Here is a 16,154-nt window from a genome sequence, read left to right on the forward strand (position 1 = left end):
TAAATACAGGGCTTGTCTACGCAAGGAGTTATTCAGGAATAGCTTTTCAAAATTCAAAATTAAAGATTAATTCCACACCTGCTGTCTAGAGGCTCTCTCACATCAGCAAGCTGCGTTAAGCCAGCTTGCATTCCCACATTACAATCTATGCTTGCCTGAAAGATCCCACAGAGCAAGAACAACCCTGGCATTTGTCTTGCTAGAGTTAGCAGCTACTGGGTTGCGGTAGCTAAGCCACTTCAGCCCTCGAGCTCCAAACTGTATCCCACAAAAAGCCAGCTGGTTAGATTTATCACTACCCAGTTGCACAGCCAGTGTATTTGTATATTTTAGTATATTTGTTTGCCCTGCAATCCAAAAGCAAGTGTGAACCTGGAGCAGGTGCTCCACAACTTATTAATCAAGGATCATCTGCCCTGGTGAGGCCTCATCTGGAGTCCTGTGTCCAGTTCTAGGCTCCCCAGCTCAAGAGAGGCAGAGAAATTCTGGAGAGAGGCCAGTGCAGGGCCACCAAGATGATCAGGAGACTGGAGCATCTTTCTTATGAGGAAAGGGTGGGGGACCTGGGACTATTCAGCCTGGAGAAAAGGAGATTGAGGGAGGATCTCATTAACACTTACAAGTATTTAAAAGGTATATGTCAAGAAGATGGCATGACACTTTTTTCTGTTGTCTGAAGTGACAGGACTAAGGGTAATGGACAAAAGCTGAAACACAAAAAGTTTCACTTAAACATAAGAAAAACCCGCTTTCCTGGAAAGGGCGAGAGAGCCCTGGCACAGGCTGCCCAAAGAGGCTGTGGAATCTCCTCTGGAGGTTTTCAAAACCCTCCTGGATGCGTTCCTGTGTGACCTGCTCTAGGTGAACCTGCTTTATCAGTGGGGTTGGACTGGAAGATCTCTAGAAGTCCCTTCCAACCCCTACTGTTCTGTGATTCTGAGTGTAGGGCAGTACATTGCTGCCAAGTGACCCCAGGTTTAGGGGGCTCAGCACACACACCTCAAAAAACACATAAATGGCAGGAGTGGAGGCCAGGCTGAGCTCCATGCTGTTACAGCTACACTGTCAACAGTAAACAAAACAGCCAATTTAAATCTACCTCAAGTTACAGTCCTACTTTCATGTAGGCATAGTGCATATGCACATTAATTCAGTTTATTTGCAAAAACATTCCCTTAATCTCACCATCTCATAGCATTGAAAATCTCCTATGTTCTTATCCAGTTTCCAAGTAATCCTCATTTATAGAGGCACAGGGAACAGCAAGGCACTGTCTTTCTCTAGACCTTAAAATGGGGATCTTCATGATCTGCAGCTACCCCCCCGTCCACTTCCAAATTCTAACTTCCAGAAATAAGGAAGTCTTCTTTTTCAGCAATTATTTGACAACCAAACAGGATAATCTTCTCAAACACATATTTGTGAATTTTAATTGTATGAAAGAAAAAATTTCTCTTTCAAAGAAATACCCCAGAAAACCAAAACCAAAATCCAAAAAAATCACTGACATTAATTCCTTTCGGCCTTCATTAGCATTTGGGAAACAAACACAGATTTCTTTCTTCCTATCTTCATAGGTCTAAGAAAAGTAGGAATATGGCTTAGCACATACCTAAAATAACAAAGCATGTTTGAATATTCAGGCTTTTCTTTTGCCTCTTCAAAAGCTGCGCTCTGCTCTGGCATGCAGAATTCCTGATTCCGAGAGAACTGGATCAAAGCCTGTTTTCAACGGCTTACTCTTTCTTATAGAGGATGTATTTACCTTGTATCTATCAGCTACAGGGATTGCACTTAATACTAGCAGCACTCTACCAGAGAGAAAAGGATGGTTAAAACTTTGCTGATGTTCCATTCTTCATCCTGCCACGGGCAGATCACTTAATCTCCATCTCATTTCCCCACATGCAGAGTGGAATAACTGCAGGCAACAGAGGTGCTGTAAAGGTGGAAGTTCATAGATATTACAGTAATGGGAAACATATATACCCACAAAAAAAAAATCCTATTTGTGCACTCTGAGAGGGATTTTCAGCGTCTAACAACTGCAATGGAAAAGCCCCAGACCAGGTAAGTTTTCTTAACACCCCAGCTGGATTCACTTGACTGGCAGGGGAGTTCAGCCTCCCATCCCTGCCTGGCTCTTGTGGCTCAAGTTACTGAGTCTGAGCCTCAATTTCTCACATTTCTGCAATTTCAAGGGATGATCTGAGTCAGAATAATCCATTTATTAAACTGAGCGAGAGATAGTAACTCTCCACTCCAATCCCACAAATGCCTTGTTCCACCACGGAAGGCAAGCAACAAGCACCAGAAGGTGAAACGACATTTGTAAGCAAAAGTCATTTTGCCATATTTCTCAAACATCTGTCTGAATCACATCTTTGTTTCTCCTTTTTATTTCATTGCAAAGGCACATAAGAGGTGCACAAGATTTCCATCCACATTTGTTTTAAAACAATTTATGCCAATTAGTGAAGGACCATTTCCTTCTGAAACAGGAGCAGCAATGGCAAGCAGCTACTCTTGTACTAAACATCCACCTGCAGGCATCCTAAAGCCTTTCTCACAGCTTGACTTTAGTTTTCAATGTTATGTCAGTTCTTCTTTAGGCAACATTTGCTAATTTGTCTTTAGAAACCGCTGTTCTTACTGCACCTTTGTCAATTACTGTCTTCATCCTGCCATCATTTCCATTTACATGAACCCAGCAAAAGTATCTGCATGCCATTTGTCCTACACTACAGCTCACAGTGGAGAGAAACCACAAGGCAGCACATCAGAGCCAGATGGATTTTTAGTTTTATCAGCGATACCTCACCTATGCCGTCTGAAGCAAAGGGATAACAGGCAACACCACGTCCATGAGCGATTTGCAGCACAAGTGAAAAAAGCAACAAGAAAGCAAGAGGTTGACCAGATCAATAAAAGCTGCTTGAGATCCTTGCTCACCATCTCGCTCTCCCTGGAGGTCTGCAGCCTGGCACAGAGCCATGACCTGCCCATAGAATAGTGCTGTTGACTCCAAAGACTCCAAAATCTCCAAGCCACTCCAGCACCAGGGCTGTCCCACCCTATTTGCAAACACTGAAATATATAACTGCATTGGCACTACTGCTCATTACTAGCACAATACTAGGAATTCGTAATGGTCCTTCTCAGAGGAGCTTAAACATTACCAGACCATAAAGCTCTCTGTAGACTTGGGGAATAGTCATGCAAGCACACACTGGAGTGACCATATTGCCTAGTCTAGAAGAACATATAGAAAAATTCAAGAACTAGTCATTTCTATGATTAGAGCACTGGAACAGGCTGAGCATTGGCACCAGCTGCCCAGGGAGGGTGTGGAGTCTCCTTCTCTGGAGATCTTCAAGACCCACCTGGATGCGTTCCTGTGTGACCTGATCTAGGTGGACCTGCTTGAGCAGTGGGGTTGGACTGGATAATCTCTGAAGGTCCCTTCCAAGTGCTGCCATTCTGTGATTACCTCTGTTTCCAGTTCCCTGGTTAACTTCAGGTATCTCCCTTTGCTAGCCACGGACCAGAGTACTTGGGCATTAAAACTAGAATTATTAGTAATCAGAAGCTGACCTGAGCTACAGCACAGCTAATGCACTAGTACAAAGAGCTCTCTGTAGGCACTCACGATGCTCAGAAGATGATGTACCACTACCTAAGGCCCCTAAGTCATGTTTTCCAAGATCCAACACACCAGCATCAATCAAATACCTCTCCTGCGGCATACTCGGCTCTTCTGCCTTACAGAGCCAAGGAGATATATCACAGCACTAACGCCCTCACCTGAACACTTCAGAGGCCCTGATAGCCACCTTGCTACCTTGCTGTCTTTTGTCCTCCTGCCACAGCAAGGCCAATGGATGAGGATCCCTCTTCCCTCATATCTGTTCAAATTCCTTTAACCCTTTTAATCGGACCTTTTCTTTTTTTTTTTCCTAGGATCACAGAAACAAAACCCCAAACAAAACAAAAATCCCCAAAACACAGCCACTCATCTATGTGAAGGAAAAAGAAATGGAGGCTATGGTTGAAAGCCTAATTAAAGAGGTCTGCAATCCCTTTATCATGTGATCTTTTCTGAGAAATGGACAACAACATGCTCCTGGAAGGAAAGAATAGTACTTTCCCACTATTACAAAGGAGGGGGAAAGAATGTGAATTGCTTAGGTACAACGTGACTGGGCTTCAGACCCTAAAACACACCAGAGAGAGATGCAAAGCAGCATGCAAGCACCAATAAAACCCTGAAAGACGCATCTCAGTCCCGGACCTTCAGTCCCTCCAACTTTAGTCTCGCGAAGATGCCGGGAGATGTGATGGACGGCGAAGAGATGGGGTGCAGGGGTGGGGCTTTCCCCGCCTCCACCAAGGCGGCAACGGAGAGGACGAGCTGCCTCCGGGCGTTAACCGGCGCTCAGCGGAGCCGGGGGGCGACCCCACAGGTGTCCGCCAGCAGTCGGGCGCTCGCTCTCGCAGGGTTTGCCTCTCCCGGAGCAATGCCTGCACCCGCCACCCGCCCCGCTCCCGGGGGAAGGGGCGCACCCCCGGCCCCCGCCACACCCGCCGCCGGGGCGGCGCAACGCCTCCCTCTGCCGGGCAGCGCCGGAGACGCGCGGCCCCGCCGCACGGACGCGCCACTCCCCAGCCACAGCTGGAGAGGAGTCCGCGAGCGGGACGGTGGAAGAAGTGGGCTCCGCGGCTCAGGAGCGACAGGGAACTTCGAGAGACGGCGCCCAGAGGTGGGCTACAAAGATGATGAGGGGACCGGAGCGTCTTTCTTGTAAGGAAAGGCCGTGAGACCTGGGGCTGGTTATTCTGGAGAAGAATTAGGGAGGACCTCAGCAACACTTACAAGTTCCTAAAGGTTGGATGTCAGGAGGATGGGGCAACACTTTTTTTCTGTAGTGTCCAGTGACAGGACAAGGGGTAATGGGTATAAACTAGAACACATAAAGTTCCACTGAAACTTAAGGAAAAGCTTCTTTCCTGTGAGGGCGAGGGAGCCCTGGCACAGGCTGCCCAGGGAGGGTGTGGAGTCTCCTTCTCTGGAGGTTTTCAAACCCACTTAGACATGTTCCTGTGTGACCTGATCGAGTTGAACCTGCTTTAGCAGCAGGGTTGGACTGGATGATCTCTAGAGGTCCCTTCCAACCCCTATAATTTCATGATTCTATGATTCGCCTGCCTTACCTTTGGGCTGGAGGGAAAGCAGGAGTCAGGCTGTAGCTGGGGAGAAGTCAGGAAAGCAAGCAGGGAGTCAAAGTCCTTCATGTCAAGAACCTCTTGACTTTGGCATGAAAACTCTCAGCCTCCCAGCAAATCCTATCCCAGCTAACTTGTTGGTAACAGCCCTTCTCTGACTTGAGACTTCTGAGCCAAGATCAGATGACACCCAGGATCTCCCTTTCCTGACTCCACTTCTCAAGTTCCTTCCTAGCTCTTTCACACTGCGCTTTTGATTGTCAGCTCCATGGGTTATCACACGTTTAATTTCTTCCTGTAAACACTAAGCAAGTGCTTGGCTATAAAAAAAAAAGGAGAAACCTCTGTTGTTCCTTCACCCCCTTCTCCCAGATAAAGAACAGATGAAAGCTTTTCTTCTGTCCAAAGCAAGTACTTTGGATGCAAACAGAGTAAAGACCCCACCTGTTAAGTGCAGGCACAGAGACATGAAACATCCACACTCTCCTCTCCCACCTCTTTGTAGCACATCACTCTTTCTAGTGGTCCCAGCAGCCCTGCCAGATCTGCATTCTGCTCTGCAGTGTCAGTACCACATCCCTCTCCCTTCCTCCACATGCCTTAGGGGCAGAGGTGCATCTTCCCATTCTGAATTTAAACCTATGTGACATCAGGCTGGCAAAAGGTAGCTGGGACGTGTGCACTTGATGTGTTCACATTGACTGCTTGACAGCAGAAGTGGTCTCAAAAGTTTTCTTACTAGCTTCAGTCTGTTTAAGACCTGGGCTATCAGGTATAGCTTAAAGCAACCCACTATAACCAGATGTGGGTACTCACAGCATCTTTGAGAACAAACCAATGTTTTCCACTCTCTCCTGTCTGGAAGGCTCATCTTCCCCACAGCAACACCTCTGTACAAAAAAATTTACCAGCATCTCACTTACCCTGATGAAAACTTCACCAGTGAACTGCCTCTCCAGTGCTACATAGGCAAATGAGATGGCTGTGAACTAACCTTACTCTGACTAAAGAAACCTTCTGCAGGTAGGGTCCAAGACATTTCCACAAACGAACACCCTCCACCTCAAGCAGTCTTTTACTAGCAAATATGCATCCTCCTCTATTGATTTTGCCAGCACATTGGTATTGGGCAGAAGTCAATTTTTCCCCAGCTCCCAACTCTGTCGTCTCAGAATAAGCCATAGCTACACAAGAAAGCTTCTAAGGCATAGACTATTCTTAATCATAGAATCATAGAATGGTAGGGGTTGGAAGGAACCTTTAGAGATTATCTAGTCCAACCTCCCTGCAGAAGCAGGTCAACCAGGAGATTACAGTATGTTTTGAGAGAGCCTGAAACTGCGTCATTCAAGCAAGCAGAATAGCAGCAACTCCAGTCAAAACATGGACAAAACAGTAGGGCTTCTGGTTGATGGGGAGCGTCACAAGATCTATGAGTTTCCAGTATGGAAGTCACTTAGTCTGGTTCCTTAAAAATTGAACAGCAGCCCCAGCAGCACAGCATCCCTTACTGCCACTGTTGAATTGCTGCCTGACTGCTGAGCCTCCAAGGCCATCTTCTGCTGCATCTTCCACTTATCAAGAGCCTCTTCCTATATCTCCTTCCCCTCTCTCAAACTCATCTGAAATACATCTATATATTTCAAATAAATCCAGTGCAAACCTGACACAGTGATAATTTTAAAAGCTATGCTGCTCATGTCAAATTATTCAACATCTGTCTTCATGTTCCCACAAAAATTAGCATAGGATGGTGGTTTCTGATGACACCTATAGTGAAATATTTTGACTTCTACGAGCAAGTTGCAAACAACCTGTCAAGAGGATAATGTCAGTTTTCTAGTACTGCATATTAAAGCCAATTGAGGGCTTATCCGGTGTGTGAAGCTGCTGACCCGACCTAAAAACAGAGGCTCTGGTGTCACAGGAGGGTGAGTCTGACACACTACAGCTGGAAACCAGCAAGGCACGCTGAAGCAGAGGGCTGGACAGATTTAATGCCTTGACCTTAAAGAGCTGCTAAAGAACTATGCAAATCTTGGACCAAGACAGACTTTTGGTGAGATTATTTTTATAGCCCTCCAGTTACAAAACTCATGCCTGTAACCCAAAGGCTGCAGCCTAATCCACCACAGATTTAAGGGCTCGACAACAAGGAGAAAAAGCTGACCAAAAAGGATGTGTGTACATGTGTGAATATATACACATCCACATTAACAGGTAGAGAGATAGAGATAGAGATAGAGATAGAGATAGAGATAGAGATAGAGATAGAGATAGAGATAGAGATAGAGATAGAGATAGAGATAGAGATAGAGATAGAGATAGTTTGGAGGACTGCTTTGCTCATAGACCATGTTTTCCACACAGAATCAGCCAAGAAGTAGCTGACAGGAGCCAGCTCCACCACTACTTTAGCCAGTAATCTGCTCACCCATTTCTGAGAGCACAGGTTACACTGGGGTAACAGTGAGATAGCTGAAAAAGCTCCATGTCTCAACTTCTGTTCCCACTAGCAGATCAGTGAGAAACTGAGGCAGGGGAGTAGGGCTGACCCAGGCTATCAGGTTCAAGGTTAACAGAGTGTGCCTGTGTCTCCAAGAACTGGCAGCAGAAGCCAGGCATGCACACAGGTTGAAAGAGGTTGTGAGGCATCCTGCATTGAAAACTCTAGGAAAAGAGGCTTTTATTTTACCGGTATGAGGAGTGGGAAACAAATCGTGTCACACATACCTGAAATGAAAAAGCATGGATGTTTACAGCTGAAGCTCGGGATGTGTTTTACCACGACACTCCTCCATTGCAGATGCAAGAAAACTCTTCCACCAGATTTTTTTGGCTGTCCAAAGTGGTATCTCACAGGTGATTCAATGTGATGGTGTCTCTCTACAAGAATGAGCTTTACTGGGTCATTTATTCCCTCACCTCAGAGGCCAGAGGACTACTCTGTACTGAAAGTGCTTCACCCCCACCAGTTTCAGGTACCTGAAGTGATGCAGCCCATCCAGCCCTTCTGATCACAGTGCCAGGCAGCTTTCCCTGCCACGCAGCCTAAACCTTCCTCTTGTTCCCTTTCCATCACCTTGCTGTAGCCCTTCATCACACAGTGATGACCATTCCTGAAATGCCTTTTCTGCAGATGAATTATGAAAGGCAGTGGACACAACATACCCCACCTTTATTCAGTCTGAAAGGCTGCTGCTGCTGATCAGCTGGACTGTTCTAGTTGCAAGACAACCCAGAAATGCTCATTATATACTGCACACAGAGTAGGCAAAGCAGCAGCCCTGTGCACGCTCTGAACCACAGCTACACGAGTCCCCAGGTCTGCACGGCTGGCTGGGAAGAAAAAGGCATTGTCTTCCCTTTGGAAGTCTTCCTTTTTGGTCCAATCTATAGTCTTTAAGGGTTGATAACTCCAAGCCTAGAAGGTCTCAGAAGTCCTCATTCTCCTTACCTCTTCCTCCTTTCTCCCAAATGATGGCATTTCCTAGAGATCTCTTACAGCTGGCACCTCATCTTGACCAGAAGCATTAATGCACCAGGACTGAAAGGCACATACAGTTTGGGAAATGGGCTCCCCTAAAAGACTCATAAAAGTTGCCTCTTGGCAGTCTGCTGAACTGCCCTTCTGTATCAGGCCAGCCTTGTCTTGGTGCAGCAAACAAGGCTGAAAGGATGGGGTCAGCTAACAAGAAGAGGGTTTCAGACACACTTCAGTCATTACAACAAATGGCAATTTATATAACAAGCCTCTTCAGGTAGCAGCCTATAAGCACCTTGATTCCTAATTAAATTGCTCCTCCATTGCAAATGCTCCTTTCCCAGAAACCTCCTTACACACATTTTATTTATGCCATTCATCTCAATAAACCTCCAGAACTCCGCTCTCCTAGACAGAGGTCTTTTGTGCACGTCCATGTGGGTGTATTATTTAAAGTGTACATCACATGGATACTTTATCTAGTTTAATCTGATTTAATCTCAGCAGATTTACCAAAGTGAAATATAGTTATAGACCCATATAGATGCCTCTCGCCATCTCCATCACTATAAGCAAATATTCAAAAGATGAAAAACAGATCTGAAACATGATCCTTGAGTTACTGTAATTGCTACATTAAGTGCCACAGGATACTGACATTCACAACACAGAACACTGAAGCACAACTTAAAGCTATGGCAAGAGACTAACATTTAGGACGAACTGAAGTCGAGGCGAGCTAGTTTCTAATCCTGCTTTAGTTATCCTTGCAAATACAACTCTATCAATCCAGCTCTGCTTGAGCCATCAATAACAGCAACTTCACATCCAAACAAAGAGTGTTGGCTGCACACAGCATGAAATCAGTGCAGGACAGTGGACCGAAGGCAGGATTGGGAAAGACAATATGTAAACTGTAAGGCACTGTAGAAGTTTGCAGATACACTGGGCTGCACTTAGAGACAGCTGCGTTATTAAGGCTCCTGATGGTCTCAACAGAGAGTTTGAAGAGGTAGGGCAGGGGAGAGGAGGGAAGAGACTGGGTTTCTCCTTTATGTAGTTAAGTAAGAGAATAGATAGAAGCAGTGTACCATTTTGGCTTAAAAGGATGCCTTCGTCTTAGTGCATGTCTGTATCTGTGCTTTCTTTTGTACACAGCTTCTCCAATCTCTCTCAGAGAGAATCAGACAAAAACATCAGTAAGTTATTTTGAAGATCTAATTTAGCAGCAACTGTATCAAATGCAAGTTCACTGGAGTGGATGAAAAAATACAACAGGCAGCCTTCTAAAGCACATTTAAGGAAAACTGGTTTTAGGCTCTATCCCTCTTGCTACAATCCTGAGCAGAGAGGCCATTCCACAGCAAGCGACAGCTACTCAGCAGCACACACACTAAAATTAATAAAAGTTTGGCTAAAAGCAGATTACCTGTTTTAAAGGATTAAATAACCTGCCCTGACCAGGTTTCTGTATCACAAACTCATTCTACTCCTCATCTTTCCAGCCTCCAGAAGGTCCTACAATTATCCTCTGGACATGCAGACTGGGGGAAAACACATCTATTACTGAGAGGAAGAAAGTAAAAAGAAAGGAAGCTAAACATGCTCTGTTTAAAATGGTTATTTTACAAAACGGACCCAAACCGAAATTAACATCCCAGCCCTCAAGGAGAAAGGAGGAATTGTTTCCATTAAATACATCATTAAAAAGTGACCTACAAAGACTTACCCATAGTCAGGGAGACTGAACTGATCTTTGCCAGAGCTCACAGAAGAGACTGGCTGCGTGCTGTTAAAAAAAGGGGGGGCTGAATTCACTCACTGGGGTCTCTCTTCAGAGCTCAGAGAGCTTGGCTTGTTAGAGGCAGAGGCATGCCTTCCAGGACTTTACAGCAACGCACAACTGAGTTGAACACCAAGATAAAGCCGGCTTGTTATGAGAGGCAAGTCTTGTGGGTTGCTTTTATTTATTTTTTCCCAGTGTATTGGAAATGCAGCTCTCGTGAAGCGAGAATTAAGAGAGGGCTGGGAGAGGGGAAGAGGGGCTGCACGGCTGGCTAAAGTAAATCCCGGCTGTTCTCCAAACCCGGGGCTTGTGCGCGGCGGGGGCACGGGGTACCACCCCCAGCCTCTTCCCCCTGCCCTTCTCTCTTACCCTCAGAAGCTAAGGGGCTGCGGGAGCCAGACTTCTCAGGGGGACACCCGAGCTTGCCATTTATCACCCTGCCTGTCAGCAAGGAAGGGAAGGAAGCACTAGAACTGCCATAATAATAATAAATAATAGTAAAAGAGGAAAAAATAAAATCAAGCAGGTCGAGATCAGCTCCGCCACAGACCGCTACCCACCCATCCCCCTGATCTTAAGAGGAAAATCGGCAGCCAAGTTCGATAGAGTGCAAAAGCAGCCTCACCCCTCGCCCCTGCGGGAGGGGAGGGAGCCCGGCAGGGATCGCCGCGGGTTGTGCGGGGGGAGCGTGGGCAAGGCGGGGGGCCGGCCTCGCAGAGCCGGGCAGCCTCCAGCAGCACGGGAGACCCCCGGGCCCCCGCCCCGCCGGGGCAGCGGCTGCCTCTCGCCCATCTCTCGGCTTCTCTTCGTGCTGCTGCTCCCGCAAGGAGAGCAAACCGCAAGGGCAAAGCGGGGAAGGGGATCCTCCGTCCTCCCCCCTGCCCCAAAGAAACTGCAACTCGGAGGTGCTCGCACGGCGCTTCGCACGCCGGCATCGGCGTGGCATCCCCATGCGTGGCAGGGGGGAGCAGGGCCGGGGCCCGGGGTCACTCCCGGCGCTGCCATCCCGGCGGCAGCCTGGCCGGCGGGCCCTGCGTGCCACCTCGGCGGGCTCGTAAATCGGAGGCGGCCAGGGGTTACGGCGAGGAATTATGAAGTCGCTACAGGCGCTGGAAGCCCTATTGCTGCATAAATCTCTCCGCTCCGGCGGCGACGAGCTTCCCTGGCATCATTTAGTTTCTCCTGCAGGTGCTTTTTAACTTTGATCCCACCGCCGCCGTCTGCGCCCCCGCTTTTCCTCTCCCCCTTCCCCCGCCAACAGCGACCGCGACAACGTCTCTTACCGTAAACTCCTTGTCCCCTGCTGTATACCGGCACCAGAGACAGCAATAAAACCCAGATCATCTCCATCTTCAAGGCAGAGCCTTCATCGCCGGCGAAGAAAAGCAGCCAAAACAGCCCAGGCAGCATCCGGCGGGGGAGCGAGGAGCAGGCGAAAGCCTCCCGAAACACCGCCCCATGCGCCCCACGCCGGGCACCGGCGCCCCTGGGGCGGAGGAAGGGACCCTCCCCAACTGGGGCCGCCTCGGGATGAAATTCAAAAGAAAAAAGAAAGGGGGGAAAAAAAAGGAGGAAGAGAGGGAGGGTCAGAGGCAGCGAGGGCAGGAAAGCGGAGCGCCGCTTCCCGCTGCCTCTCGCCAGGTTGCTCGAGGATCTCCTGGAGAACAGGCGGCCGCGCCCGCACTCGGGTACGGGGAAAGGTCAGCCCGTGGGCACTGGGCAGCGGCGGGAACCCAGCCCGGCGCCAGTCCAGCGCTGCCCCCCGGCCCTTGCGCGAAAGGGGCTTTCTTTGTTCAGAGGGAGCCGCCGAGCGCTGCCCGAAGTCCCGGTGCTGCCCGAAGTGCTGCCAACTGGGGCCAACTTGGGAGAGTCCTCGCCCTCCCTCCTCCCGACGACGCTCTGGCCGCAGCCCCAGGAGCGAACGGGGGGGGAAGAAGGAGGAGGTGGAGAAAAAGAGGGGGAAGCGAGGGTGGGGGTAGAAGCCAGCTGCTGAAAGGCGGAGGGAGGAATAGGTGATCCTCTCTCCTCTTTTCCAGATCTTCTGAGGAGGGGATTGTTGTAATTAATCAGATCCAGGAAGGATTTATTTTTTTTTAAGCGTCTCCCGAGAGCTCCCCCAGCTACACTGCATCGCCCCAGCCAGCCTGAAGGGAGAAGCAAGCGCGGAGCAGGCAGACCACGCACCCTCGCTCCGCCTGCAGCTCAGCCCGGCTCTCCTCGCCTCCTCTCCAGCCAGCCAGGTCTTCTCCCTTCAAAACTTTCCCTGATGTTGTGTGCGGGGCTCGGGCGGGGGATTCGCCTCCGCTGCTTGCCTGCTCCGCCCGCCTCGCAGACGATTTGTGGCTGCAGAGAAGTCCGCGCCGCTCTCCCGCGACGGCCGCCGGAGCTCCTGGTGGGAACTAACCGGGGCTGCAGCTGGAAGGCAGCCGACGAGGAGGGATAAGAAGCTGGAGAAAGTTGGGTTACTCCTGCCAGACGCCGGCTGGAAACCGCTTGGCAGATGCCTGCCCCACAGCTTTTTTTTATTTCCTGAAGCGCCAAAAGCTCCTTGCCTAAGTTGACGGGAGCATCACCACTCCCCAGCCGCCCCCGGGACGCTCCGCTCCGACCCCTGACGGGGCGTGCGGGAGACACCGCACCGCCCCGTGCCCCACCAGCCGGGCTGGCCCGAGGCCGACTTACCCCTCCCTGCCTGCCGGCTATGCCTTGCCTGCCGTATTTTCTTCCCCTTTGGCTTTCCAGGTTTTTCCCCTCCCCTCATCACCATTTCATTCCCTTTCGGGTAAAAAAAAAAAAAAAAAAAAAGGGAGAAAAGAAGAAGGAGCCAATTAAAGCGGCCGTGCTGGGCAGAGCCCTGCCTCCTGCCTGATTCTGCGAGCCTCCCCTCGCCCCGGCCCAACGACACACAGCACCGCAAGGCTGGGGAGGAAAAGAGTCTTGCTTCAGGTGGAGAGATCAGCCGTCAGCCCAGGGTCCCTACATCTTCAGGACACGCTCGGCAAGGTCGGCTTCTCCAGGGTGGGACCTGGGATGCGAAAAGCCATGGGTTAGTAGGGAGATGGTGTTTATGCGGGGAGGCCCTCCTGGCTTGCTTGGGGCACCAAGCTGGTGTGGAGGATGCTGCACAAGTTGCCGATGGGGTCTCCTGTGCCGGCGGTGGCTGGTGCAGGTAAAGTTTTTTGGGGCCTCCCAGGTAGGTTGCAGGCTGGGAGGGCTGCCTTGTGCATGCTGCTCGGGGGCGGCGGGCTCCCACCTCGGTGCCTGGCTGCGGAAGTCGGTGGTACCCGTGGGACTGCCGGCCGCGGGCTGTACTGATGCTTCCACGTAAACCCAGAGCCGGGGAGCTTTGCGTGTCCCCCCCCGCGCAGGGCTCGGGGAGGAGGATGCTGCGCGACCGCCTCGGGCATCACAGCCGGCCCTGGGAGTACCGGTGCGGAGCCTTGTTTTGCCATCCCTATCTCCATCTGCTTTGCTAAGGGAATAAAACGCTCCTTCGGGGGAGCCTAAACCCGCTCTCCCCGCGGGCCTCTGGAGCCAACGAGCCCACCCGTGCCTGGCTCGGACCCGTAAGCAACGAGCCCGGATCGCAAAGCGGGGCCGGCGCCTTGGGAACCGCTCTTGGAGGGGCTCCGGCTCCGGGGAGCTGCTCTCCCTTAGCGACACCGGGCCCCCTCCGCCTCTTCCCCGGGGCTGCTCCCTGCGTGCGCTCCCGCCGCGGACACGCGTGGGCTCGTCAGCCCCACGCCGCTCACGGTGCGTGCGTGTCCGCTCGCGGCGGCAGCTGGGAGAGCTGCCGTACCCCGAGGGACGGCAGGTGGAAAGACGTTCCCCGGCAGGCACCGAGTCGCCGTGCAGAAAGGTCACTCACTCCCTGGATAAAAATCTAATTACCAATAAAATCGTAAAAAATCATTTAGATAAAAGAGAGATTCAGCCCAGGGAGCGGCTGGCTGCTCAGGCATGCTCAACCCAACAGGCAATTAATAGATGCAGCCGCTAATGAATACGCAGTTATTCCTGTTGTAAGTGGTGCTCGGCGGGAGAGAAAAGCAATGGGCTGCGCCGGGAGGAGAGCGGCGTTAGGGATAGGGCAGCTTCACCCCAGCCATGGGCATTCCTGAGGGCAGAGGGGGAAGTGGGCGATCTCCCACTGGAGAGATCCCCCTATGCCTTCAACCTTTCAGCATGTCGACAATATGAAACCGCTTCGTTTGGTTTTGGGGTTCTCCCCTGCTCTCTTGTCTTGTTTTGTTTTGTTTTTTATAACCGAGCTAAGGAAACATTTGCCAAGAAACTGTCGGCTTAGCACTCTGAAGCATCCTTCTCAAAGGTGATGGCATGGAGCAGAGCACTTATGAAAGCACCTGGTGAAAGCATGTTTATTTTTTTAATACAAGAAACCCTTATCTGAGAAAGGATTGAATCCTTCCCGCGGTGGGTGGTGGCCACGTTAATAAAGGGTATAGATGTCAGCCAGCACTACATCAGGCAGAGCAGTCCCCTTGCCAGGGCACAGGGAGAAGCAGGAGCTGATGATGATCAGACAAAGTAAAATTGTCTGCATCTGCATGAAAGCAACGCAAGAAAACGAGATGAAGAGATATTTGCAGATCCAGCAAACTTCATGATGATAACCCCCCCCAAACTCAGGGAGACAAGAGCCTTAGTTTTCTACCCATCATATTGAAATAAGGATATTTATAGGTTGTTTTGTAACCTTTCCATTTATTTTTTTCTTTCAGAGATTCTCATTAGATTATGGGGTAGTATCCCAGAATTCAAACGAGTATGAGTTACACATCTGGATAATGAGTTTTAAAAATAAATAAATAAATCCCCAAAATGTGTGCTTCACGTTCCCACCTCCCTTTTCTTTTTTTGTGTGTGTTAAAAGTCAATGCACATGCTGGGGCTTCACTAGCACGAATGCGTATGAAAAATGAATTTCAAAGTATATGAGACAACGCAGCTTTCTCTTAGCAAATAAAAGCATTTGTGCCAAAAGTACCTTTGAACTCATCCAGTTAGGGAACAGTAAAAAGTCTTAAAGTGAGACTGTTCTTGAGCAGTTCGTTGAATTAAAGGGAAAAAATAATTGCATAATAAATAATTAGAAAGAGCCGCTGTCTGTCCACAGATATTCTGAGTTAGAATAATACTGCCAAAACCCAAGTACATAACTGCATTTGTTAAATAAAGTCATTAATAATTACTGGCTGAGGCCTAATAAATGACAACATTCATAACTGTGCTGTTTCCAGTGGGTGACAGCAAGCCAGCACTCTCATGCACACTTGCTAAGCAATCTACTTGTCATATGGAAGCTGTGCCCCGTAGTGATTCTGCTTGTCAAGACACGAAGATGAGGGTTGTCTTTCCTTCCCCCCCCTCCCCCAAGTCTGTTTCCACAGAATATACTTGTCTTTCCAGATGGGAGTCAGTGTCTTCGGTCCCTTTTCAAGATCCCACTTGTCAAATGAGTCTTGTCTCTTTGAAATATTTACACATACCACATCACCTATATTTCACAGCCACGTTAAGAGGTAGACAGTCCCTGGGACGAATGTGATGTTCAAAGAGAGCAAATCATACATGGCACAATGTCACCAGGCAAGAGACGATTGAAGAACTATGTGAGGCCAAGGTCCAGTTTCAAGAACA

General features: G+C 49.5%; 1 protein-coding gene across 1 annotated transcript in view; it reads right to left on the reverse strand.

Annotated features, from left to right (window-relative positions):
* Window positions 1–11,903, reverse strand: part of MDGA1 (MAM domain containing glycosylphosphatidylinositol anchor 1) — a 147,827-nt gene extending 135,924 nt beyond the window's left edge. The window contains exon 1 of the mRNA XM_061990184.1: window positions 11,777–11,903. Within this exon, the coding sequence (XP_061846168.1) occupies window positions 11,777–11,903 (127 nt within the window). The remainder of the gene's footprint in view (window positions 1–11,776) is intronic.
* Between the last annotated feature and the right edge of the window lie 4,251 nt (window positions 11,904–16,154).

Source organism: Colius striatus, chromosome 2 (assembly GCF_028858725.1).
Source record: "Colius striatus isolate bColStr4 chromosome 2, bColStr4.1.hap1, whole genome shotgun sequence".
NCBI lineage: Eukaryota > Metazoa > Chordata > Aves > Coliiformes > Coliidae > Colius > Colius striatus.